Source organism: Xenopus laevis, chromosome 1L, assembly GCF_017654675.1.
Source record: "Xenopus laevis strain J_2021 chromosome 1L, Xenopus_laevis_v10.1, whole genome shotgun sequence".
NCBI classification, from domain to species: domain Eukaryota; kingdom Metazoa; phylum Chordata; class Amphibia; order Anura; family Pipidae; genus Xenopus; species Xenopus laevis.
In genome coordinates, this window is record NC_054371.1 from 104253263 (window position 1) to 104280620 (window position 27358).

The 27358-nt window shown below is 44.5% G+C and overlaps 1 protein-coding gene across 1 annotated transcript in view; it reads left to right on the plus strand.

The window, feature by feature from the left end:
* The window catches only part of csgalnact1.L (chondroitin sulfate N-acetylgalactosaminyltransferase 1 L homeolog), a 221106-nt gene that overhangs the window by 117919 nt on the left and 75829 nt on the right, over positions 1–27358 (plus strand). The window contains exon 4 of the mRNA XM_018254269.2: positions 25951–26865. Within this exon, the coding sequence (XP_018109758.1) occupies positions 26235–26865 (631 nt within the window). The 5' untranslated portion in view covers positions 25951–26234. The remainder of the gene's footprint in view (positions 1–25950; positions 26866–27358) is intronic.

Consider the following 27358-nt stretch of genomic DNA (forward strand, 5'->3'; position numbering starts at 1 on the left):
AAAACATTACCAAATATATAGCTAAAAAAAGGAAGCTTGCAATAAAATTATAGCCTGGATACTCCTGCTATTAAGAAAAATTTCAGTTGATCTTCATTCTTTAGGGATGAGTTCAGTGTCGGACTGACCCACCGGGATACCAGGAAAAGTCCGGTGGGCCCAGGTGTCATTGGGCCCTCTTGCTTCTAACCATTTGGCCTATTTCATGGCCATTCCCTATTTCTTTATGGGGCTTGATAATGGAAGAATAGAGTATAGTATGTAGAGATATAAGACTAGGAGAATAAAAGGTTGAATGAGCATAGGAGGAATAATAGTTTGTAAAGTGGGCTCACTGCCTAATGTTTTCTGGTTGGTCCCTGGCATCCCAGTCCGACACTGGATGAGTTAAATATTTTTGCCATAGACTCTAACTTAAGAGTTGCAGAGTTTGAAAACTGTTGCATGAAAAAAAATTCCCATTAACATTAATGCATTTTCCAAATTTTTCATTATCCATCCATTCCACATGTGACCCAGTCAGATACCATGATAGACAACTACTTTATGGCAACTTTCAGAAGGCTGCTGGAGTGATATAACACAGGGAAATCAACGAAAGGGAGACAACCACATGCTGGCTGCTCTCCTGGCCCAGTGGTCAAGGCGATCAGCCAGAAGGTACTGGGTTCAAGCCTTCAAGGCCCAGCTGCTATCAGGTGCAAACAGTAATAGGAATGACCATTTACATCATGTGAATAACTGTTGGTTTGAAGGGCCTTTAAAAAAAAAAAATCAAAAACAAGAAAAAGAATTTTGTAAGAAAGGCCACACTTGCAACTCTTCCCCTGCTTAATAACCATAAATTCTCTTGAGTTTAAAGGAACAGTAACACCCAAAAACTGTGTTTTTAAAGTGTTTTAAAGTAACAAAAATATAATTTACTGTTGTGCTGCACTGGTTCAACTGGTGTGTTTGCTTTCAAAAACTCTACTATAGTTTATATAAACAAGCTGCTGTGTAGCCATGGGGGCAGCCATTCAAAGCTGAAAAGGAGAAAAGGCACAGGATACACAGCAGAGAACAGATACGCTATGTAGTATTAAATAGGATTCTAAAGAACATATTTGTCATCTACTGAGTATCCTGTGCTTGAATGGCTGCCCCCATGACTACACAGCAGCTTATATACACTAGAGTTGTGTTTTTAAAGCAAACACACCAGTTTTTACCAGTGCAGAGCAACAGTACATTATATTGTCATTTCTTTAAAACACTTTCATTTTTGGTGTTCCTTTAAGCAGCCAGACATATGAGGACCTCAGGGAAAAGAAATCTACCCAATGGATTTTTAGCCACTGTACTGCTCTGGAGAGTCTTTCAAGATGGCTAGTTAGAATGTGGAGTAACAGTAAACCAATGTTTAGGATTAGTGTTATTATTATAGTTGTTTATAAAGTACTAACATATTACACACGCATAAATTGGAACACAATTGAACAAGCATAAATATTATTAATCTCTACCACCCAATACCATACCTACCAACATTTGAAAAATAGAAAGAGGGACAAAGACATCTGCCGTGTGTAGCGTTGCAAATTTGTTTCGGCCATGCCCATTTTATGGCCACACCCCCTAAATAATTTTACAAATTTGGCAGGTATGTAATACATCTACTTGTATACTTTACAAAAAAAGACTTAATACTCTCAGTTTTTATTTTATTCGATTTTTAAGGGTATTTAAAGTTCTAAATGTAAACAATAAATGTATTGGGTTATAAATATTTAAATAGTCTGTGCACTTATATAACCATTCATCTACTTTATTTCAAAATTATCTTGTGTATATTACTGATATTGTTAGTCTGTGTTTTCATCCACAAGATTTTTCTTGATTCCAGGCTGCTTGATACTTATTGGCAAGCAGCCTATCCTAACATTCTCAGCAAAGCAGTAGACTGCCACATCATCTTGCACATTCTTTTCCAATCAGGCCTGGCACTAGGTAATCTGGGCAGGGGATAAAAGATACCTCTGCCTAAAGCCTTTGCAGCTGCAGAAACAGAAAAAATCATTTTACTGAAAAGGTTGTAGCAAATGAGTAACACATAGAAATTTGGTTTATGATGTTCATTAATTTTTACATTTAACCCCCGTTTAAGCTCAGGTGCTTAAAGGTTTAAATATATAAAGAATCTACATAATTGATTTTTTTTTGTTCAGGTAAGTTTATTGAGCATAAACAGAATTATTCAGCTCGATAACATGTGTCATGTTACACATTGGTTTTGATACATCATATTTGTATTACAAGATTCAATAAAGAGACAGTATTAACACCATTCTACATGCATCCTACTTATTTACCCTGCTATGTTATTCATGAATCATCGGAGTTTAAGTACAGCTGCAGGGGGAATTTCCGTAGCCAGGGGCCCCATCTCCTATAAAACTTGGCTTGGCAATCCTTTTGTTTTGCCACCAGGAGCTCTATTTTGGCAAGGTTAGACATTTCAGTAATCCAATGGGCTATTACTGGGGGAGCTTCAACTTTCCAGTTTAGGGTGATAAATCTGCACAATTGAATAGGGCTTTGCTTAGGAATGGTGCCAATTGGGGAACCTTGCCAGTACCAGTCTGTATATTCAAGAGTTTAGGGTCAACTAGGTTATTATTCCCTTTTACTTCCTTGACTGGAGCCCCTCTCCAGTATACTTGCAATTTGGGGCAGCTCCAAAGGGTATGTAGTAGATTCAGGAACATTTTATTTAGCCTGCTCCTCGTATAGTGGCCACGTGGAGCAAGTACAATTATAATATTCTGTGCCTTGGAATAAAGGATATTTGACTAGGAGCTTTAAGTGCCGCTGTACACTGCGTATCAGTTAAGGTTCTCAGGTCCCTCTCCCACTGTTCTCTGCATTTTAGTGGGTTACCCCTGTGCCTATATTCACCACCCAATTTGTTTTTTTCCCCATAGTGGAGTGAATGGGTCTACATTGGCAATTATTAACCTTTGATCTGTTTGTCTTTGTGGGGACTGTGAGCAGGGTTTTCGTGGGGGTCACCTTCTTAGGAGTTAGAGTGTTCCATACTCTATAGAGTGCTGAGCAAGGGCCTTCCGGCTTCAGTACTGACATATATGAGATTTGCATTGCCAGGTAAATGGTTTGGAAGTCAGGCAGCGCCATCCCACCAGCCTTTATGGGTCTTTTCAGTGTCTCCATACTAAGCCTGCACCTGTTATTGCCCCAGATAAACTTGCTCAGCCTTGTATCAATTTTGGTAAAGAATGTTAGCGGGAGGGGCACCGGAGCGTGCCACGGTGTATACATCAACTTTTGCTGTACAAACATTTTTACCAGCTGAATTTTACTTACTGGACTGATAGGCAAGGCCTCCCAAGCTGACAGTTTGGTATCTACCCAGGATAAAAGGGGCGTTACATTCAAGTCACAAAAGCTAGTGATAGGCTGGGCTATCTCCACTCCCAGGTATGTGAGTTTGGCTGACACCTATAGGGGACAGTTGCCAATGTCTTCCTCTGCTGTGGGGGGGTCTACCAGAAATAGAGTTGACTTTGAGGGGTTTACCTTTAAACCGGAGACATTACCGAATTTTCCAGTTAGCTTAATGAGTTTGCTTAGTGACTGGTCTCTGTCTGCCAGATATACCAGGGTGTCATTGGAATATAGCTGGATTTTATCTTCCCCTGCACTCAAACCCCATCCTTTTATTTGTGTGTTCTGTCTGACTGCAGCAGCAAAGGGTTCTATGGCAATAGCAAACAGAAGTGGTATAGCGGACAGCCTTGCCCAGTGCCTCTAGTGAGTGCAAACGGAGTTGACATTGCCGCCCCAACTTTCAGTGCAGTCTTTGGTTTGGCATATAACAAATGTATAAGTGCAGTGATCTGTGGCCCAAAGCCCATATGTCCCAGCACCCTCCATAGATACGCCCACTCCACCGTGTCAAAGGCCTTGGCTACGTCTATTGCTGCCACTGCTCTGCCACCTTGATTGTGGTGCTCCACCATGAGGTTCACCATCAGTTGGCGGATGTTCATAGCTGTGGTTTTACCTGGAATGAAACCTAGCTGGTCATCATCAATTAGAATATGTATTACCTTCTTTAGCCTATTAGCTATGATCTTGGCTTCAGCTGTCAAGAGGGAGATTGACCTATAGGATTCTGGTAGGGATGAATCCTTCCCCAATTTTGCTAGGAGTATTACAGCTGCCTCATACATGGATGGTGCCAGCTCCTCTTTGTGTAAGGCTGCGTTGTAAACCTTGAGTAGTAGGGGAGCTAGTTGTTTGGAGTAGAGTTTATAGAGCTCAATGGGTAGCCTGTCCGCACCAGCAGCTTTCCCATTCGGGAAGGAGTCTATAGCCTCTTGTACCTCACTTAGGGATATTCTAGACTCAAGGTATTCTCGGTATTCTAGGGCTAGATGGGGAAGCCTTACAGCATTAAGAAATAATTCTACCTCTGGCATATCAGCTGGGGTTAGGGTGGACGAGTACAGTTTGGAGTAAAAGCCCGTTAGTATATTTTGTATTTCCAAAGGGTCTGATGTTGGGTTCCCATTGGCATCTTTTAGGAGTGTAATGGCAGGGGGAGTTGAGTGTTGTTTGGAGAAGTGGGCTAGCATTTTCCCTGCCCTTTCTCCATGCTCAAGAATGTTGATTTTGGAGAAAAGGTACTGTTGTTTTGCTTTTTCTGACAAATAGTCAGCCAATGCCTCTTGTGCTAATTTCAAATCTGTAAACCCGTGGTTAGATGGAGCCAGGGCTACCTGGGTTTCCATTTTAATTACTTCATGTTCTAGCAGCTGCTGCCGGTGTGCATACTGGGCCTTGTAGGCATTAATTTCTAAATGGAAAAATTTACAAAGGTGTTCTTTCAATGCCTCCCATTTATGAAGGTGTTCTTTCAATGCCTCACATACATTAAGGTGGTCATTGGGGTCTACCATGGTTTCTAGGAGATCTGTAATGGTTTTCTCTACTCTCTCCTGATTAAGAAGGAGGTTTAGCCAGACGGCATTGAGAGACCATCTGGGCCTGTTCTGCTGGGGCTACAAATTAAGGTCCACTTCCAGAGGGGCATGGTCTGAGATGCCTCTCGGTAGGTATTTAGTACTTTTCACCAGGGAGAGTGCTCTTTGGTTCAGAAAGGCATGATAAATATGTGACAGCGCCATATGTGAGGTGGAGAAGCATGAATATTTCCTAACTCCCGGGTGAAAGTGTCTCCATGCCTCCTCTAGGCCTGCAGCTTTCGTAATGGCTAGTAGGTTGTGTGTGGGATTTGTGCCTTCTATACCTTTTCTACGCAGCCTATCCAAGGTAGAGTCTATAAGGGCGTTGTAGTTCCCCATAGCTACAATGGTGTCACGATCGCCGCCCGGAGCAGGTCCAGGAGCTCCGGGCGGCATGTCCTTCCCTGCCGGCGTCGCTCCCAAAATGGCGGCGCCCATGGCCGCCACGTGGGTAGCGGCGCCAGCGCGATGACGTCAGCGCGTCGACTTCGGCGAGAGGACGCCGATGACGTCAGAATGGCGCCAAATTCAAATATAAAAGCCTTACCAAGACGCCAGAATGGTGCCCAAGTATAGGATTCATTCCTGTGAAGTTTCCTGGGTTTCCTGTCTGCTTTGCTGAAGACTTATCTTGTTCCTGTTTGTTGCTGACCTCTTGCCTGGACTTTTGGACTTTGCTGATATTCTGCCTGCCTTTGAACCCTTGCCTGGACTTTGGTTATTCTCCTGATTTACCCCTTGTTGGACACCGCGACCTTGACTCCCTTGTGGGCTTCCTCCTTGATCCTGACAACCTCCCTGGTGGGAGCATCCCGGCTCCCTGACATTATACTTGGGCCATGGATCCCACTGAGGAAGCTCAGCCAGATTTCGGCAGGGCCTTTCGAGGTCTGCATACCCGCATGGAGGCGTATGAAGCTCGGCAAAATTACGTTGGACGCACGCTGGAGGCGATCTTGGAAAAGCTATCCATTCTTACGCCGACTACTCCAACGCCCACGCTGGCTGCTGCCGATATGGCTACTCAATCCTCCACTTCTGGTCCGCGAATTCCTGTCGTGGTTTTGTGAACCAGTGCAGATTCAGTTCGCCCTGCAACCGGCGGAATTTAACTATGAACGAGCAAAGGTTGGTTTCGTGATCACTCGTCTGGCGGGGAAAGCGCTCGAATGGGCATCTCCGCACTGGGAGAAGGAGTCTCCCTTAATTGACAATTCCAAAGCCTTCCTTCATGAATTCCGGACGGTGTTCGATGCTCCCGGTCGGGTGGCGACCGCTGCTTCTCGTCTGTTCCAGATCCGCCAAGGAAATCGCAGTGTAGCGGAATATGCCATTGAATTCCGTACCCTCGCTGCAGAGACTTGCTGGAACAATGATGCCTATCATGCTGCCTTCTACAATGGTCTCTCTATCCGCCTCAAGGATGACCTGGTCTCCCGTGAATTACCCACGCAGGTTGAAGACCTCATTGCTTTGTCTGTCAAGGTGGACACTCGTCAGAGAGAACATCAAGCTGATAGGGACAGAGTCAAGAAATTTCAACCCATGTTGGCTCCTCGCTTTCAAAGACCTCTATTACCTCATACCTCCCAGCAGCCTTCTGTTATTCCTCCGGAGGAACCTATGCAAGTCGGAAGAGCTCGTCTCTCTGAACAGGAGAAACTCCGGAGACGTACGGCTGGACTTTGTCTCTACTGTGGGGGTCAATCTCACTTTGCCAACTCCTGTCCTGTGAAGCCTCTGAGTTCCCCTCTTCAAGGTAACCTTGCAAAGACTCATGTAGGGGGTGTTACTCCCAAGTCACAAGAGAACTCTCATAGGTTTCTTCTGCCTTTACAGATCCGTCTGTCCTCTAAGACCATTGTTGGCTCTGCTTTTATTGACTCTGGAGCTGCCGGCAATTTCATGGACGCTCTCTTTGCCAAGCATATGAATGTTCCCCTGTTTCCATTGACTAACTGCCATTGATGATCGACCCCTTGAATCTGAGTTCATCTCTATGACGACTGGGGAATTGCCTGTACAGGTTGGGACTTTACACAAAGAAAAGTTATCGTTCCTGATTATTTCCTGTCCTTCTGTTCGTCGTCTTGGGGCTTCCTTGGTTACGCCTGCACAACCCTATTATTGATTGGTCCTCGGGGCAGGTTTCCCGTTGGAGTCCTTACTGTCAACAGCACTGCCTTCCTGCGGAACCCATCCAGAGGGTGAATATTTCTTCGTCAGATTTGAAGACGCTTCCCTCCTTCTACAAAGAGTTCGCTGATGTCTTCTGTAAAAAGTCTGCAGAATTTCTCCCTCCTCATCGTCTCTATGATTGTCCAGTTGATCTCCTGCCTGGAACCATGCCTCCTAGAGGTCGCACTTATCCTCTCTCCCCAGCAGAGACCTCTGCCATGAAAGAATATATTCAAGAAAATCTACAGCGGGGGTTTATTCGCCCTTCCACTTCTCCTGCAGGGGCTGGATTCTTCTTCGTGGAGAAGAAGGATGGAGGCCTACGTCCTTGTATTGACTACCGGGGTCTAAACAAAATCACCGTCAAGAACCGATATCCCTTGCCTCTGATCGCAGAACTTTTCGACCAACTGAAGGGGGCTAAAATCTTCTCTAAGTTGGATCTCCGTGGGGCGTGCAACCTTATCCGCATCCGGGAAGGTGACGAATGGAAGACAGCATTCAACACTCGTGATGGGCACTATGAGTACCTCGTAATGCCCTTTGGTCTCTGCAATGCCCCCGCTGTCTTTCAGGAATTCGTCAACGACATTTTCCGGGATCTCTTGGGAAAGTTTGTGGTCGTATACCTTGACGACATCCTGATTTTCTCCAAGGACCTTGCAAGCCATCGCTCCCAGGTGAAGGAAGTACTCTCTCGTTTGAGGAAGAACTCTCTCTTTGCCAAGCTGGAGAAATGTGTCTTTGAAGTGTCCAAGATTCCTTTTCTGGGCTATATCATCTCCCCAGAGGGTTTCGAGATGGATCCTGTTAAAGTGTCCGCAATCCAAGAGTGGCCCCTTCCGCTGAGCACCAAGGCGATCCAGAGATTCATTGGTTTTGCCAATTACTACCGGCAATTCATTAAGGGATTCTCTTCTTGTATAGATCCTATCCTGGCTCTCATCCGAAAAGGGGGTAAACCCAGCTCTTGGCCCCCATCTGCTATTGAAGCCTTTCAATCCCTGAAGGATGCCTTCACTTCCGCTTCGGTTCTCCGCCATCCTGATCCGGGGTTACCTTTCTTCATTGAGGTGGATGCTTCTGAAGTTGGAGCTGGAGCTATCTTGTCCCAAAGACATCCCTCTGATGGAAAGCTGCACCCATGTGTATATTTCTCTAAGAAGTTCTCGCCTGCTGAACATAACTATGATGTAGGAAATCGAGAACTTCTGGCTGTCAAGCTTGCCTTAGAAGAGTGGCGTCACCTCCTTGAAGGTTCTTTGATTCCAGTCACGATTTACATCGATCATAAGAATCTCGAATTCATTCAGTCTCTCAAGAGGCTGAATCCCAGACAGGCAAGGTGGTCTCTCTTCTTTTCTCGATTCAACTTTATCTTGACTTATCGCCCTGGCTCCAAGAATCGGAAGGCCGATGCTTTGTCGCGAAGTTTCTCTCCGGTGGATCATTCTCCTGAAAGACAAGAGCCAATTATTCCTCCTGTCAAGATCGTCACTTTATTGTACCCTCAGTTTGCTGATCAAATCCTGGCTGGTCAATCTTCTGCCCCTCCTGATACCCCCATCAGAATGGCTTTTGTACCTCCTGAGCTTAGTCTGCCTATCCTACAACAGACTCATAGTTCCAAACAAGCGGGACATCCTGGTCCTGTTAAAACTCTTGAACTTTTACGGCGTCTAGTCTGGTGGCCGACAATCCGTAAAGATGTCAAAGACTTTGTTTCTGCCTGTACTGTTTGTGCCACTTCCAAGTCCAGCCATTCTCGCCCCAGTGGGTTACTACAGCCGTTGCCTGTCCCCTCTCGTCCTTGGACGCATTTGGCAATGGTCTTCATTGTTGAACTTCCTCCTTCAAGTGGGAACACCATGATTTGGGTTGTCATTGACCGCTTCAGCAAGATGGCCCACTTCATCCCTCTACGGAAGCTTCCATCTGCAGTGGAGTTGTCACAGTTGTTCATCCAGTTCATTTTCCGCCTGCATGGCTTCCCGGTCGAGATCGTTTCTGACAGAGGGTCCCAATTCACGGCAAAGTTCTGGCGTTCCCTGTGCAAAGATCTGGGTATTAATCTTCAGTTCTCCTCAGCTTATCATCCCCAGACAAATGGAGCGGCTGAGCGAGTGAACCAAGCCTTGGAACAGTTCTTGAGGAACCACGTTTCCCTTTGTCAAGATGATTGGTCTGATCTCCTCCCGTGGGCGGAATTTGCTCATAACAATGCCTGCCACACTTCCACTGGAAGGTCCCCATTTATGTCGGTGTATGGTCAACATCCTCAAGCCTTCCCACAAGACTTTGTGTTGTCTGATGTTCCGGCCGCTGATGACCATGCAGCCCACATGTCTGCTATTTGGGCTGCAACCAAGTCAAACCTGGAGAAGAGTGCTCTGGTTCATAAGACGTTTGCAGATCGTAGACGTAGACCCTCTCCTCCCTACAAGGTCGGTGATAAAGTCTGGTTGTCTTCCAGGAACATTCGGTTGAAGGTACCATCTCCTAAGTTGGGTCCGAGGTTCGTAGGACCATTCTCCATCTCGGAGGTGATCAATCCTGTGGCTGTCAGACTTCAGCTTCCCCCTGAGATGCGAATTCCCAACGTGTTTCATGTCTCCTTGGTGAAACCCGCTACCTCCAACCCCTTTCCGTTGTCCAGCCTCCCCCTCCTACTATCTCTGTGGATGGTCAACAAGAATATGAGGTGGAGAAAATCCTTGACTCCAGAATCTCCAGGGGCTCTCTTCAGTACCTCATCAAGTGGAAAGGCTTTGGCCCTGAAGAATGCTCCTGGGAAGGATGCTCTGATGTCCATGCTCCTCGTCTGGTGAGGGAGTTCCACTCCAAATTTCCCCAGAAGCCAAGTCCTGGTGGTCCGGAGGCCCCCCGTGAGTGGGGGGGGGTACTGTCACGATCGCCGCCCGGAGCAGGTCCAGGAGCTCCGGGCGGCGCGTCCTTCCCAGCCGGCGTCGCTCCCAAAATGGCGGCGCCCATGGCCGCCACGTGGGTAGCTGCGCCGGCGCGATGACGTCAGCGCGTCGACGTCGGCGCGAGGATGCAGATGACGTCAGAATGGCGCCAAATTCAAATATAAAAGCCTTACCAAGACGCCAGAATGGTGCCTAAGTATAGGATTCATTCCTGTGAAGTTTCCTGGGTTTCCTGTCTGCTTTGCTGAAGACTTATCTTGTTCCTGTTTGTTGCTGACCTCTTGCCTGGACTTTTGGATATTGCTGATATTCTGCCTGCCTTTGAACCCTTGCCTGGACTTTGGTTATTCTCCTGATTTACCCCTTGTTGGACACCGCGACCTTGACTCCCTTGTGGGCTTCCTCCTTGATCCTGACAACCTCCCTGGTGGGAGCATCCCGGCTCCCTGACAAATGGCTGCAAGACGGAACTGTGCTGTGAATTGTATTAACTGTACCAGACACTCATCAGTGTAGGGGGGATGGATGTAGAGAGAAGCAAGTACAACTTCCTGTTGGTTTTAGGAAACCATGTATAAAGAGGAATCTGCCTTTTTTGTCTGTTTTTATAGACTCCAATCTAAATGGTACACGTTAGACGTGCACTTATGCTGGGCCAATGATGGCAGTGAACTGCTGACCTCTATTCGTCAAACAGAAAAAAAGAGATTCAGAGAGAAAAAAAACCTGTAAAGTTAGGGTGGCTCCTACTCTAATCTTAATGGTTAACAGCCCTCATGGGAACAAACTTTGGGGGGGGGCACCTGCTGAATCAGATAAATCTTACCATCCCCTTCAGTGTCCAATCCTGTTCATGTGGGCATTCAGTATAAACATTGAGCAATATGGTGTATTGTGCGCCCTTAAAAGCTAGTGGTAGATGGCCTCTCAGACTTCGCCACATGCGACTTTGGTGGGCAATGCATACAGTCAAGAAAAAAAAAGTATAAGCAAATCAACTTTTCCCCCACCCGGCCAGTACTCACAATGTGTCTTTTGCGTGTGAGATGAGGTAGGAGATGTATCCATTAGGCCCCGCCAGAATGGTGCTTCTGAGGCCTAGCCATAGAGTGTCAAGCCCGGTTAGGCTGCGTATCCAGCCAGGTGCTGAGCTGGATCGGCGTGGTGAATAAGCCCGTCTGACCCTCTGCAACGTCTCGCAGTCTGGAGGGGTACAGCATCGTGTACGGCAGGTTGAGGGTGTCCTTTTTCCGTGCCAGTGACAGGACAGCATCCCAATCTCTGGCATTAAGAAGGCGAGCAATTAGTGGGCGTGGTGGTGCCCCTGGAATCGGAGCTCTTGTAGGGATACTGTGGGTTCTTTCTATGGTGAAGGCTGTGGAGAAGCTATTCCTGCCAAATTGCTCAATTAGCCAGGCTTCCACAAAGTTTTCAGGGGTGCTTCCCTCTGCTCTTTCTGGAAACCCAATGAATCTAATGTTATTCCGATGCAGCCTGTTCTCCAGATCGTCTGATTTAGAGGTGCATGCGACTACCGCTTGTTGGAGATGTTGGACTCTTTCCGGCAAGGGATGGCAAAGGTCTTCAACGGAGCTCATCCTTTGTTCCAGGGCACCTTCTGCAGATCTTGCTTTATAATGGACAGCTCGACTTTTATTTCCTCAGTCTTTGAGCAGGCTGTTGCTGGATTCTTTCTCGGCTCTGATCTCTGTCAACATGTTGGCCAGAGTTGGTTCTTGCTCTTTTAGTTCCTCATGGCTTTGGCCTTCCCTCAAGTTGGGCCCGGGTGAATGGTCCCTGGCGATATTTTGTTCAGGGTGAGTTTCCCGTGCATACCTTTCTAGTCTTGAGACAGCCTCAGAGGCTCTCTTAACCTGCCGATTTTGCCCCATTAGAGATCTTAGGGGTATTAGCTTGCTAGATGTTGCCTCTGAAGCCGTGTTAGAGCTGTTTAACAGGATAAAATCAGGGTTTTTTAAGATCGAGTGACGGAGCTGCACTTCTCAACGTCCGTTCACATTGCACTCCAAGCCACGCCCCCCAATTTATAGATTTTAGAACAAATATACATTGGAAAAACAAATTCTTGTCTTTGTAGGAAAAAAATACATTTTCCAGCAGCAGTGAAATGCATAAATGCTTAAATCGTTACATTAATTTCTGGATTGGAAGAATAATATTAAATGGGCCCTTAAACTAAAGGTTCACTAATCCAGTTGAGGCCTCCAAATAGTGGCTTAACTATGTTTGGCCAGTACCCCCATCTGCAAAAAAATCTTTGGGGGGCTTGGCATGCACTGTCACTGTGCATCATGGTAACCCTCTCACCCTGAGCCCCACCCCTTCTCCCTGTCCAGTGAGTCTAAAAAGAACTATGCTGTATGAAAGTTAAAATGGGACATTGAGGGACATAGAGAAAATATGGTCAAGCACTTTGTTCCTATAGAGCTTTGTTCAGTCACTCCAACAGTTTATACAGTATGTCATATAGTAGACAAATGGTTGCCCTAAAGTACTAAGGGCCGTGTAATCCCCCTCAGCTTCCTGTATCAGACTGCTCAGATCATTGTATGTGTGGATGTATCAAACAACATCTTTTGGTTCCCAACTGGGTGGATTAAATGGGGAATCAACCTGGTGAACCCATTTTACCCATACCAGGCAAGACATTTTACAGTTTTGCAATTATATACCCTTTCATAGGTTACTACCAAGCACTCTTGTGATCTCTTTTTTTTACCAAAGGCCAGATATAATTACAGAGGAGGCAACAGAAGACAAAGATTTATGCCACACTCTTTATTGGAAAAAAAACAGAAAGGCAGAGTATAAGAGGTTTGCCATATCCAGGCAAACATTAATTAATACAATGGTTGGCATAGATCTTAACTATTGCTGCTCAGAGTGATGGCACAAGGTAACATTTGTTGCAAATGCTAAAAATGTGCGCTACCATGGGCAACAAATGTCTAGAAAATGACTTGCCATAGTATAACTTTAAGATCACCACAAGTAAAACCTATTACTCACCACAATCCAACTTCCCTCGTGGGAGATAGATGGCATTTGTGGGTGTCCTCTCCTGCAAAATGTTACCCTGCACTGTAGAGTTACAGCATATTCTTAAAATCTTTTAGAAACACACTGTGCATCATAGGGAAAGGAGAGCACAGTTGGACACTAACTGAAAAGCAGCTTTATGAACATCTTATTCAAAAATATTGGGGGCCTAAAATGATTTTTCTATGGGAACCCAGTATCTTTTATTTACTCCACTTCGCTTGTATTTAATTAGAGAAATGTACAAATCTGCTTCTAAGTCAAAGTAGAAGGCTTTTGTGTGACAGTTGTTTTTCTTAAACATTAGACAAGCAAATTTTCATGGTAAATGGAATACACGGCTTTCTACTTGTGCATTTCCTTGTATTTGTATTAAAAGTAGGGAAAAGTATCTAGAATTGCTAGCATGTGTCATAGCAAAGTAAAATATAATTGCTCAAGAAGATTTTCATAAAGACAAGTCTCTCTGTGTCTGTATCTCTATAGCTGCATTCAAGCATCACCTTTTATTTCATCAATAGCTGAATGCAATAGACTATAAATTACCCTTGTAACATGTTTGATAGATTATGTCATACTATTGGGCTGGTAAAGTCAATTTAATAATGTGTGGGTTGAATTCCTTGAGTAATGTAAGTGGTTTATTTATTTTCCAAAGTCCTCACTGCCAAAATAGTGCATTTTTATTATTCATAAAAATATCTGGATTCTGTAAAAATGCTTTTAGTGAAATATAGAATAGATTTTTAAAATATGTACCAATATACCATAGTTTAATGGTATTTTAGTTTTGATAATAGTTGTCAACAACAATCAAAATATTGGGCTTGAGCATATAGTTTGTTTTATCTTGATCTTTCCATATCAGTAAATTGTATACTCCTATTTTTTTGTTGCTAGGGCCATTTTTTTTGCCCTTACAGTGAGTTTTGAAGCTTAGAGTCTAAGGTGCTAAGGTGTATGATTGTAAAAGGAGCCCTTCATAACCTCATTCCATAAATAAATAATGGAAGTGAAACAGCATTTTGATTATTCTTAGCATGGCCCAGCAATGTAGAGTATTTTGTTTTTTATAACGGTGTTCATAGAAAGTATAGAGAGCTAAAGGTTTTGCAAAGGGTTGTTCAACTTCCAACACTTTCCAGTTAAATTGTTTTCAGATTGTTCACCAGAAATAAGGACTTTTTTCATTTACTTTCTATTTTCTATTTGTGGCTGTTTTTCTAACATTGAAGTTTAAAGTTTTTCACCATATGTCTTTCTGAAGCAGCTCTGTAAACTGTTCTAAATAGATACATTATCTAATGCATTTGTTATCTTAGACCCTACTAAACTGAATTCCTGAGGTTCATAAAAGGCAGCTATTATAATTGATACAATATTTTAGCGATAAACTATTAAATATTGTTTTAATTTCTCTTTGATTTTTAATAACCAAAATGACGGCGATGAAGTGGAAGGAAAAGGTCACTTAAGGATAAACTACATTTTACATTATTTCTTATATTAAAATTGATTTCATTGTAGGGTGCAGTACCATACAGCTTAAAAGGAGCTTGCCCTATTCAGAAAGGGCATTTTGAGAACAGATTAATTCTGTGCTTTGTCAGCAATTCAAAAGAGCATAGAAAATGTTACATTAATAAAACATTTTATTGAAGTTACTAGTATGAATTCCGCCATTTACAATCTTTAAAAGCAAACCAATTTATCCTCCTATGCATGTGTATAATTGTCAGGATCAGCCCGGGACTTGAACTCTGGTGGTGCTGTTCTGCTCATTGCAGCACTTACCTGATGAGCCACTGGGGGCTCTCAGGGCTGATTCTGAACTTTGGTGTGTATTGTTTTCTGTTATATGCCTGTTCACAGTGTTTTCCACCCACCTCGTTTACCCTCATGTGTTTCCCATTTCCTAATCACCTTCCCTTTATAAACCCCGCCCTGAGCTTTGCTCAGTGCTGAGTCATTGATTGTATCCTGTTTGTTCCTGACCTGCTATTTTTGAATCTGAATCTGAATCTGAATCTGAATCTGAATCTGAACCTGAACCTGAATCTGAACCTGAACCTTGAAAACCTTGTTTGTCTTGTTCCTGAAAACCTTGTTACCTTGTTTCCTGAGTGAGTACTTTTGTTCCTGTGTTCCCCTTTTTTCCCTCACCATGTGGATTCCTCGATCAGCCATTCTGCTTGTTCCTGCCTTTTGTGTTTCTGTGTTCCGTCTGCAATAAACCTGCTATAACTTCATCACCATCATGTTTTTGCCTACTATTACCTATGGCTACACCCCTGGGCGTCCACCATATCCACTCCCCTTGGAGTGGCTATCCTCGGTCACAACAGTTCCTAGTTGTGAACGTTACAGAATGACTCAGCCCAACTACAGGAAGCCTTTGGGAAAGCCCTCCATGCCTTCTGACTCTGTTGTTAAACTGCAACTCCCTTGGGATGGAGAGGGTAAGGCAGAAGACGCCATCCATTTCACTGATGATGTCTGGCAGGATTTTGTCTCCGATGATGAGTGGGAGGATTCAGCCTTCGATGAGGACTGGGAGGATCTAGACTCGGATGAAGATGAACTACAAACCGCTATCTGGCCTGTGTCAGATCGGCCACTTCCAGTTTTTGGGCCCTTGTCTCCTCCACAACCTTCTGCTCCTGTGGCAGCTGCCAAACCCAGGTCACCCTCTTTTTCTCTCAGACCTGAACCCCAGTTTATTAGTTTTTCTACAGTTTCCCAGCACCCTCTCCAGTCTCCAGCTCGTGTGCCGGCTCTTCAGTCACCTGCTCGTGTGCCGGCTCTTCAGTCACCTGCTCGTATGCCGGCTCTTCAGTCACCTGCTCGTGTGCCGGCTCTTCAGTCACCTGCTCCTGTGCCGGCTCTTCAGTCACCTGCTCCTGTGCCGGCTCTTCAGTCACCTGCTCCTGTGCCGGCTCTTCAGTCACCTGCTCCTGTGCCGGCTCTTCAGTCACCTGCTCCTGTGCCGGCTCTTCAGTCACCTGCTCCTGTGCCGGCTCTCCAGCCACCTGCTCCTGTGCCGGCTCTCCAGTCTCCAGCTTTGGTGCCGGCTCTCCAGTCTCCAGCTTTGGTGCCGGCTCTCCAGTCTCCAGCTTTGGTGCCGGCTCTCCAGTCTCCAGCTTTGGTGCCGGCTCTCCAGTCTCCAGCTTTGGTGCCGGCTCTCCAGTCTCCAGCTTTGGTGCCGGCTCTCCAGTCTCCAGCTTTGGTGCCGGCTCTCCAGTCAGTCCTCTCTCCTGTGCCGGCTCTCCAGTCAGTCCTCTCTCCTGTGCCGGCTTCCCAGCCAGTCCTTGCTCCTGTGCCGGCTTCCCAGCCAGTCCTTGCTCCTGTGCCGGCTTCCCAGCCAGTCCTTGCTCCTGTGCCGGCTTCCCAGCCAGTCCTTGCTCCTGTGCCGGCTTCCCAGCCAGTCCTTGCTCCTGTGCCGGCTTCCCAGCCAGTCTTGCTCCTGTGCCGGCTTCCCAGCCAGTCCTTGCTCCTGTGGCCGGCTTCCCAGCCAGTCCTTGCTCCTGTGCCGGCTTCCCAGCCAGTCCTTGCTCCTGTGCCGGCTTCCCAGCCAGTCCTTGCTCCTGTGCCGGCTTCCCAGCCAGTCCTTGCTCCTGTGCCGGCTTCCCAGCCAGTCCTTGCTCCTGTGCCGGCTTCCCAGCCAGTCCTTGCTCCTGTGCCGGCTTCCCAGCCAGTCCTTGCTCCTGTGCCGGCTTCCAGCCTCCTTGCCCTGTGCCGGCTTCCCACGCCAAGTCTTGCTCCTGTGCCGGCTTCCCAGCCAGTCCTTGCTCCTGTGCCGGCTTCCCAGCCAGTCCTTGCTCCTGTGCCGGCTCCCCGAAAGCTGCCTGTGCCGGCTCCCCGAAAGCTGCCTGCAGCCCAGACGGTTCCAGTCTCCGTGCCTGCAGCCCAGCCAGACTCCGTTCCCGTGTCAGCTCGCAGAAGACTGCTTCTTCCCGAGCCAGTTTCTGTACGGTTTGCCCTGGCCTCCGGGCCTGAGGACCTGTTTGCCCTGGCCTCCGGGCCTGAGGACCTGTTTGCCCTGGCCTCCGGGCCTGAGGACCTGTTTGCCCTGGCCTCCGGCCTGAGGACCTGTTTGCCCTGGCCTCCGGGCCTGAGGACCTGTTTGCCCTGGCCTCCGGGCCTGAGGACCTGTTTGCCCTGGCCTCCGGGCCTGAGGACCTGTTTGCCCTGGCCTCCGGGCCTGAGGACCTGTTTGCCCTGGCCTCCGGGCCTGAGGACCTGTTTGCCCTGGCCTCCGGGCCTGAGGACCTGTTTGCCCTGGCCTCCGGGCCTGAGGACCTGTTTGCCCTGGCCTCCGGGCCTGAGGACCTGTTTGCCCTGGCCTCCGGGCCTGAGGACCTGCCTGCCCTGGATAGTGCCACTTTCCCTGCTACTGGACCTGGTAGGGCGGTTAATCCTGTCTCTATCAGGTCTATTGCTGTAGGTGTTGGTATTGCTGTCCTGGCTTGCCTCTTCCTATTTCTAACGGGTGCCTGTGCTCCTGGTCCGCCACCTGTGATGGGTGCCTGTGCTCCTGGTCCGCCACCTGTGATGGGTGCCTGTGCTCCTGGTCCGCCACCTGTGATGGGTGCCTGTGCTCCTGGTCCGCCACCTGTGATGGGTGCCTGTGCTTCTGGTCCGCCACCTGTGATGGGTGCCTGTGCTCCTGGTCCGCCACCTGTGATGGGTGCCTGTGCTCTTGGTCCGCCACCTGTGATGGGTGCCTGTGCTCTTGGTCCGCCACCTGTGATGGGTGCCTGTGCTCCTGGTCCGCCACCTGTGATGGGTGCCTGTGCTCCTGGTCCGCCACCTGTGATGGGTGCCCGTGCTCCTGGTCCGCCACCTGTGATGGGTGCCCGTGCTCCTGGTCCGCCACCTGTGATGGGTGCCCGTGCTCCTGGTCCGCCACCTGTGATGGGTGCCCGTGCTCTTGGTCCGCCACCTGTGATGGGTGCCCGTGCTCTTGGTCCGCCACCTGTGATGGGTGCCCGTGCTCCTGGTCCGCCACCCGTGATGGGTGTCCAAACTCCTGATCCGCCACCCGTGATGGGTGCCTGTATTCCTGGTCTGCCACCCGTGATGGGTGTCCAAACTCCTGATCCGCCACCCGTGATGGGTGTCCGAACTCCTGATCCGCCACCCGTGATGGGTGCCTGTATTCCTGATCCGCCACCCGTGATGGGTGTCCAAACTCCTGGTCTGCCACCCGTGATGGGTGTCCAAGCTCCTGGTCCGCCACCTGTAATGGGTGCCTGTATTGATTTTGTCTGTCTTCATGTCCTGGTTTCCGACTCTGGCTGTGATATCTTGGCTCCTAATTCTGCCAATGTTCCTGTTCTGGCTCCTGACCCCAGCAATTTCTTTGTTTTGTTTTCCAATCCTCAAGAAGCTCCTGTTCTCGTTTCTGGCGAGGCTTCGGCCCATTTCCCCAGGATTTGGACTAAAATGGATGGGGGACCATTTGATCCTGGGATCGCCCGGAGGTCGATCCTCAAGGGGGGGGTAATGTCAGGATCAGCCCGGGACTTGAACTCTGGTGGTGCTGTTCTGCTCATTGCAGCACTTACCTGATGAGCCACTGGGGGCTCTCAGGGCTGATTCTGAACTTTGGTGTGTATTGTTTTCTGTTATATGCCTGTTCACAGTGTTTTCCACCCACCTCGTTTACCCTCATGTGTTTCCCATTTCCTAATCACCTTCCCTTTATAAACCCCGCCCTGAGCTTTGCTCAGTGCTGAGTCATTGATTGTATCCTGTTTGTTCCTGACCTGCTATTTTTGAATCTGAATCTGAATCTGAATCTGAATCTGAATCTGAACCTGAACCTGAATCTGAACCTGAACCTTGAAAACCTTGTTTGTCTTGTTCCTGAAAACCTTGTTACCTTGTTTCCTGAGTGAGTACTTTTGTTCCTGTGTTCCCCTTTTTTCCCTCACCATGTGGATTCCTCGATCAGCCATTCTGCTTGTTCCTGCCTTTTGTGTTTCTGTGTTCCGTCTGCAATAAACCTGCTATAACTTCATCACCATCATGTTTTTGCCTACTATTACCTATGGCTACACCCCTGGGCGTCCACCATATCCACTCCCCTTGGAGTGGCTATCCTCGGTCACAACAGTTCCTAGTTGTGAACGTTACAATAATAAGTGTACACACAGAACATAATAAGTAACGCATGCCATCATCTGTCTTAAAAAAGTACATAAAAATGTTATGAAATGTGACATGGTATCATTACCATAAATATCACAACATTTTTTTTTAAAAAAGTTTATTTATTCTGTATTCAAGTGCTAGGTTGGGGGTCAGAATATTAGTAAAAAAATCTTGCTTTATTTAGATCGATCAGTATTCCTGTTACAAATTTTGGTATATTGTGTGCACAGACATACAGATATTTTAGACAGAGCTGCTGTTTCCACCAATGTTTTAACAGCCAAAATGTACATCGAATTTACTAGAATAAAGCCAGTGGTGTATGCAGCATATTAGAATGTCGGGGAATGTACTAATATGCATGAAGTAGCATCACTTATAACACAATAAAGGATATACTACAGGACAGATAGCAAAACAAGGATATACTTTTTAAAGCCTAAAATATATATTACAGGGCATTACTAATGTCTCAATGTCAAAATGCAGTGCATTGGTTTTAAACAGATTAGAAAGTCAACATAAAATGTATTGAATATATTATAAACAACATCAGCCCATGTTTGATGTTGGTGGTGCATTTGCGCTATTAATGGACATGAACTGCTTTCAGCTTTGCACTACTAATGGATAGCAGTGTACAGAGAATTTACACAACCTGAGGATAACAACCAAGCTGAGATTATTATAATTTAAATTGTATAGCATCATCGACATCTGAAGGTGGGGGTTATATAATTTGACAGTTGCAGCTGTTGTTAATGCAAACTGAAAAACAAAAATAATAATTTTAGGAAGAAAAGTGCAAAATTATAGCCTGCATCTTTCCCTGCTTTCTAATAATTGATAGTCAAAATTTCATTGTAATTGATTAATCAGCTAGGTTCAATCAAGTGGCAGCTGTAATGCATTGATTGTCTCCAGGCAGAAAAGAAAAGGTTTTATTTTAAGTTATATGTTTGCTTAATGACATCTGCCCAAGCTAATAGGAAGTGGTAACTAGGAGGAAATATGGTTTAGAAAAGGAATACATTATTACATAGTTACATAGTTAAATTGGGTTGAAAAAAGACAAAGTCCTTCAAGTTCAACCCCTCCAAATGAAAACCCAGCATCCATACACACACCCCTCCCTACTTTTAATTAAATTCTATATACCCATACCTATACTAACTATAGAGCTTAGTTTCACAATATCCTTTGATATTATGTCTGTCCAAAAAATCATCCAAGCCATTCTTAAAGGCATTAACTGAATCAGCCGTCACAACATCACCCGGCAGTGCATTCCACAACCTCACTGTCCTGACTGTGAAGAACCCCCTACGTTGCTTCAAATGAAAGTTATTTTCTTCTAGTCTAAAGGGGTGGCCTCTGGTACGGTGATCCACTTTATGGGTAAAAAGGTCCCCTGCTATTTGTCTATAATGTCTTCTAATGTACTTGTAAAGTGTAATCATGTCCCCTCACAAGTGCCTTTTTTCCAGAGAAAACAACCCCAACCTTGACAGTCTACCCTCATAATTTAAGTCTTCCATCCCTCTGACCAATTTAGTTGCACGTCTCTGCACTCTCTGCAGCTCATTTATATCCCTCTTAAGGACTGGAGTCCAAAACTGCACTGCATACTCCAGATGAGGCCTTACCAGGGACCTATAAAGAGGCATAATTATGTTTTCATCCCTTGAGTTAATGCCCTTTTTTATGCAAGACAGAACTTTATTTGCTTTAGTAGCCACAGAATGACACTGCCCAGAATTAGACAACGTGTTATCTACAAAGACCCCTAGATCCTTCTCATTTAAGGAAACTCCCAACACACATAACCTTGCATTTATCAACATTGAACCTCATTTTCCAGTCTGCTGCCCAGTTTTACAATTTAGACAAATCACTTTGCAAAGTGGCAGCATCCTGCATGGAACCTATAGTTCTGCACAATTTAGTATCATCTGCAAAAATAGAAACAGTACTTTCAATACCCACCTCCAGGTCATTAATAAACAAGTTGAAAAGCAAGGGACCTAGTACAGAGCCCTGCGGTACTCCACTAACAACACTGGTCCAATTAGAAAATGTTCCATTTACCACCACTCTCTGTAGTAATCTTTTAGCCAGTTCTCTATCCAGGTACAAATACTATGTTCCAGGCCATCATTCCTTAATTTAACCAGTAACCTTTTGTGTGGCACTGTATCAAATGCTTTAGCAAAGTCTAAGTAAATCACATCCACTGCCATCCCAGAATTGAGGTCTCTATTTACCTTCTCATAAAAAGAAATTAAGTTAGTCTGGCAAGATCTATTACACATAAAACCATGCTGGCACAAACTCATAGTATTATGATTTGCTATGAAGTCCTGTATCTAGCTTTCCTACCACTGACGTCAGACTAACTGGCCTGTAGTTTTGAGGCTGAGAACGGATCCTTTTTTGAATAGAGGCACCACATAAGCAATTCGCCAGTCTCTCGGCACTATGCCAGATCTCAATGAATCCTGAAAAATTAAGTAAAGAGGTTTGGCAATCACACAGCTAAGCTCGCTAATTACCCTGGGATGAATACCATCTGGCCCGGACCTTTGTTAATCTTAACATGTTCTAGTCTCTTTTGAATTTCTTCATGTGTGAACCATGCATCATTAGTTGTATTACTAGAATTGGTACTATTAAGAAGGAAACCTTCCCTTACTGGTTCCTCATTTGTGTAGACAGATGAAAAATATGAGTTCAGAATCTGTGCTTTTATTTTGTTTTCATCAACCAGCTGACCCCCCTCTGATAGTAAGGGTCCCACGACCCTTCCTGCTTCATTTTTTTACTATTAACATATTTAAAAAATAATTTGGGATTTTTTTTACTGCTTGCTGCAATATCTTTTTCTATATCAATTTAAGTTTGCCTTATAGCTTATTTGCATGATTTATTGGCCTCCTTGTACCTTATAAATGATTTGGCTGTCCCAGCTAACTTGAAAGCCTTAAAAGCACGTCTTTTCTTACCCACCTCAACACCAACGCTTCTATTAAACCAAAAAGGTTTTGCTTTGCAACGACCTTCCTTGCTTACAAGTGTAATATACTGACAAGTATATTTATTAAGCAGCATTTTAAAGACTTCCCATTTTTGTTCCGTGTTTAACCCTGTGAAAAGCATTTCCCACTTAATATGTTGCAGAGATGCCCATATACTGTCAAAGTTTGCACGTCTGAAATTTTGTGTTTTAGTTACTCCCTTATAGAATTGCTTCTGCAACAGAATCTCAAAGGAGACCATGTTATGATCACTATTACCTAAATGCTCACGCACACAAATGTTAGAGATGAGTTCAGTATTGTTAGTTATTACAAGGTCCAAAAAAGAGTTATTCCTAGTAGGTTCTTGAACGAGCTGGAATAATTGACCAAGGAAAGTAACCAAAAGGGGAACTATACCCAATAACTGCTTGGTGCATAATGTAAGCAAATGCAATGCTAGGCAACTTTATAGTCTACTTAAAAAAACAAACGATCAGTTAGCTTTAAATTGCTATTGAAAACAATGTCTGTTTGCTCAACCCCCCAGTCCATAAGCCCAAATATTGTAGTAGTAGAGATAATTACATAAGAAAATCAACAAATATACAAAGGCAATATTTATTCAGCACCATGCCATAGCACCCTAATTAAAACAATTTAAAAACAAGCAGCGCTGCATGTAGCAAGGAGGGATCCCTCTGTTCAAATCTTAGCCCATCCACTGATTCGAGGAATCAGGTGTGTGGGAATTAGTATAAGTGCACTTAATAAATACCACTGCACGTGGGCAGAGCAATGGTTAAGCCTGCATAGTAATGAAATATATTCGAATACTAGAATAGTAAAATATGAGCAGGCAACCTAAGCCAAGATTGTAAAGTCTTTGAAGATCATGGTTAATGAACAGTCCCAAAGTCTGTGGTGCACAAAGCCCAAATAGTAGGTGTTAGTAGGTGTTCATGGTAGCCAAATCCATAATTATATTGGATGAAGCCCAGTAATAGTACAAATGGGCAGGTCAGTGTACTGATCCAAAAGACGGGTTAGCGATTCGGCAATCGCCGTGTTTGCAAGCACAAGTTCACAAATGAATGTCGTGAATCAGTAGGAAGCCCCAAACCTGATATAGATCTGCCCCTGCCTTGAATAAAGGATATTATCCACCATATGTCTAATGCGGTCACCGCCGTGGCTCCATGTCGTCACTGAGTCACCCACAAGTCGGTATCTTAATGGTTGTCTTGTCCACAGAACTCTGGGAAGGGGAGCCTAAAGATCCAAGTAGTCTCCAACTGGAGTAGTTTTGGCCTTAGATGCTATTTGGGCTTTGTGCACCACAGACTTAATGAACACAGACTGTTCATTAACCAGGATCTTCAAAGACTTTACAATCTTGGCTTAGGTTGCCTGCTCATATTTTACTATTCTAGTATTCAAACATGTTTCATTACTATGCAGGCTTAACCATTGCTCTGCCCACATGCAGTGGTATTTACTAAGTGCACTTATACTAATTGTACTATTTGATTCCTCGAATCAGTGGATGGGCTAAAATTTGAACAGAGGGATCCCTCCTTGATACATGCAGCGCTGCTTGTTTTTTAATTGTTTTAATTAGGGTGCTATGGCATGGTGTTGAATAAATATTGCCTTTTTATATTTGTTGATTTTCTTATGTAATTATCTTTACTACTACATTTGGGCTTATGGACTGGGGGTTGAGTCACAATTTTTTGTATATATAATTTCAATTGGTCTGCTTGTGGACACCCCAATCCATTTAGTCCAATATCACTATTATTATGATAGATCAGCATCTAAATTTATTGTTACGCAACTGAATATGTTTTGATCTTTGGATCATCTTTGGTGCATTTTTGTCTTTCAATCCAGTGTTGTATACCAGCTCTTAGGTACAGAATACTAAAGGTCCTTCAAGCTGTTACTGACATAATTTTTATGACTTATGTGAACTGTAGTTCAGCTGTAGGACCCTAATTAAGAAATGCATGGATAGGTTATAGTTGCAGCAAATCCTTTTGTACTTTTTACTTCCTGCTCTGCAAAATATATAAAGTTCTGAACACTATGCATGAATTGTGCTCCAAACTTTTTAATTTTACAAATCCAAGAACAGCATTTCAAGTGAAGACAGCCTCTCCTCGTTTGTATATAAAGCAGAAGGAATTATGAGAAGAAACCCCAGTTTGGCTCCTAAAAGTCAGGGCTCATTTATAAACACTGGGCAAATTTGCACCTGGGCAGTAACCAATAACAAGCAATGAGTAATCAACTTTTTCTCAGCCAGCTGTAGGTTGAGCACAGAAAGCAGTTACTGATTGGTTTCCATGGGTTACAGCCCAGGAGCTCATTTGCCCTCTGTTTATAAATGGTCCCCACTGGGTTTAAAAGCATAGCTCTTATTATCAGTATTGTGTAAACAAATTCATGTTTTTGGAGAGAAGGTTTTTATAGTCCTTACTTAGTCATGTTTTTACATGGGACTCTTGACCAAAGCACTTGTCTCATAGGATAATCCTTCCCTATATTATTTTCCAAGACAGCGATCTCAAAGACCAACACATATTTTAAAAATAAAATAACAATAAAAAAATAAAATAAGAGATCAATTAACATATATTGACCAGTCCACTTTTTGTGGTTTTAAGCAGTTTTATAATTCCTTCATAATGTCATTTAGTTCATTAACTTACTTGTGGATGCTTTGGAATGGTCTCACATACCTCTTGTGAGTTAATGATATAGCTTTGTCATAAGTTTTTGTCTAGTAAGCATGTGCAACAGGGTTGTACTGGGCTGGTGGACCATTGGGGGAAAAAACCCAGTGGGCCCCAGCCCTCATGGGCTCCACTCAACCAGGCCTGATGTACTAGGTATAGGCAGGTGATGCTTTGGGCAGGCATTTAAGTCCATGTGTTGGGTAGCCAGTGCATTGGATGCCTGGATGGTTAGGTCAATTGGGTAAGTGGAGGGTGAGGGAGTTTGCAACGAGGCTAGGAGAAGTGGGTCCATAAAGACCCAGACCAACTTCCAAGGCTAACTATTCAAAATGCAAACTATGGCTATTCAACTAAAATATCATATGCCCATAAGGTTTACAGAATATTTTTAGAGAGATTGGAATGTATTGCCTTTTTTAATAGGATAGACAGATAGCTCCCTATGGTCAGAATGTTCTTTTCTGATGTGACAGTATCTATAAAAAGAGGGTAACATGGGCTAGATGTGGTCCGTGGAACCTATATTTGTCACCTAAAATGTAATTTGTCAAACTTCATACCCTAGAGCAGGGATCACCAACCTTTTTACCCATGAGCATCATTCAAATGTAAAAAGAGTTGTGGAGCTTTGCAAGGATGAAACAAATTCTTGGTGGTGCAAAATAAGTGCTGTGATCAGCTATTTGTTAGCCCCTATATGGACTGGCAGTTGCAAGCATCATATTGTATATCATATCTTATATAGCAATGAATTAGAAAAATAACTTTGCATGAGCGATACAGTTTCTTGTTTGGAGAGCAAAAACTATAAAGATACATAATCATGTCTATTTTTTTTTTCTAGTTCACAGTGCGGGATGGAAGTTCGAAATGAATACTAAATGACCGAGAACTCTTCCAAGACTATAATGATACTGAACGGAAGTTTCAGATGCAGCATTACATCTCTCCATCACTACACTGGAAATTGTTTAACAAAGAAGAGATATTCTTGAAAAATGTTATTTAACCAGAACTTATGTAAATAACATTTATTTTATAGTAAAATTCTTGAACTTTATGTGAATTTCTTTGTGATGTGCTTTTTACCATGATAAGGAGGTTGGCATTTCAGTACTGACTACAAGAATGGTACGACGAGGTTTACTCAGCTGGATTTCTCGTGTTGGAATCCTACTGGTCTGTTTATGCTGTGTTGTGTCAGTTTTATACATGCTAACATGCACTCCGAGGTCTGAGGATGAACAGCTTTTATTACCCCGAGCTAATAGCCCTACAGGAAAAGAAGGGTACCATGCTATCTTACAGGAACAAGAAGAAGAACATCGAAATTACATTGCAAGCCTAAAAAAGCAAATTGCTCAGCTGAAGGATGAACTTCAGCAACGCAGTGAGCAGTTAAAAACTGTTCAGGGTCCCTACAGTGAATCTGTAGGTGTAGCCTTTGATCATGGAAGCCCTGAGAAGGCCCAAAATGACCTGATAGACTTTTTGCACTCACAGGTTAACAAAGCTGAAGTACACAATGGCATCAAAGTTCCAACGGAGTATGCAGCTATTCCCTTTGATAGTTTCACTTTACAAAAAGTATACCAGCTAGAAACAGGCCTTACACGGCATCCAGAGGAAAAGCCTGTCCGCAAGGACAAGAGAGATGAACTTGCAGAGACTTTAGATGTAGCACTGGATGCACTGAATAGTCCGGATGAAGATGGCAATTCCCATAGAAAAGTTTATACATCTGCTGACTTCATTGAAGGTAAGAAACTTCTTAACTGGAACATAACATTAATGGATCAAAAAGTCTGTTTTATAGTATTTATGGAAAATGTCCACTGAAATCTTCACTGAAGATACCGGGGGTCATTTATAAAGACTGGGCAAATTTGCCCCTGGGCAAATGCTTGCATTCATTGTTTACCTAGCAGTTGGCTGAAAAAAGCTAATCACTGATTGGTTGCTAGGGGTTGCTGCCCATTTAAGATGCCATAATTTAGTAACAATGCACTGCACTTAGAGGCCCATTTATCAAGGGTCGACTTTCGAGTTCATGTGAGTTTTTTTAAACTCCCATACCTCCCATGAACTCGAAATTCGACCAATCGAAATTTATTAATAAAATAGAATTTTTAAAAGTCGGGTGAATAGAATCAAACAGATTTTTCCCATAATGTCAGGAAAGCTGCAAACAACTCCAAGTTGATCCATGGAAGTCTCCCATTGACTTAAACAGCAATTCAGCAGGTTTTATG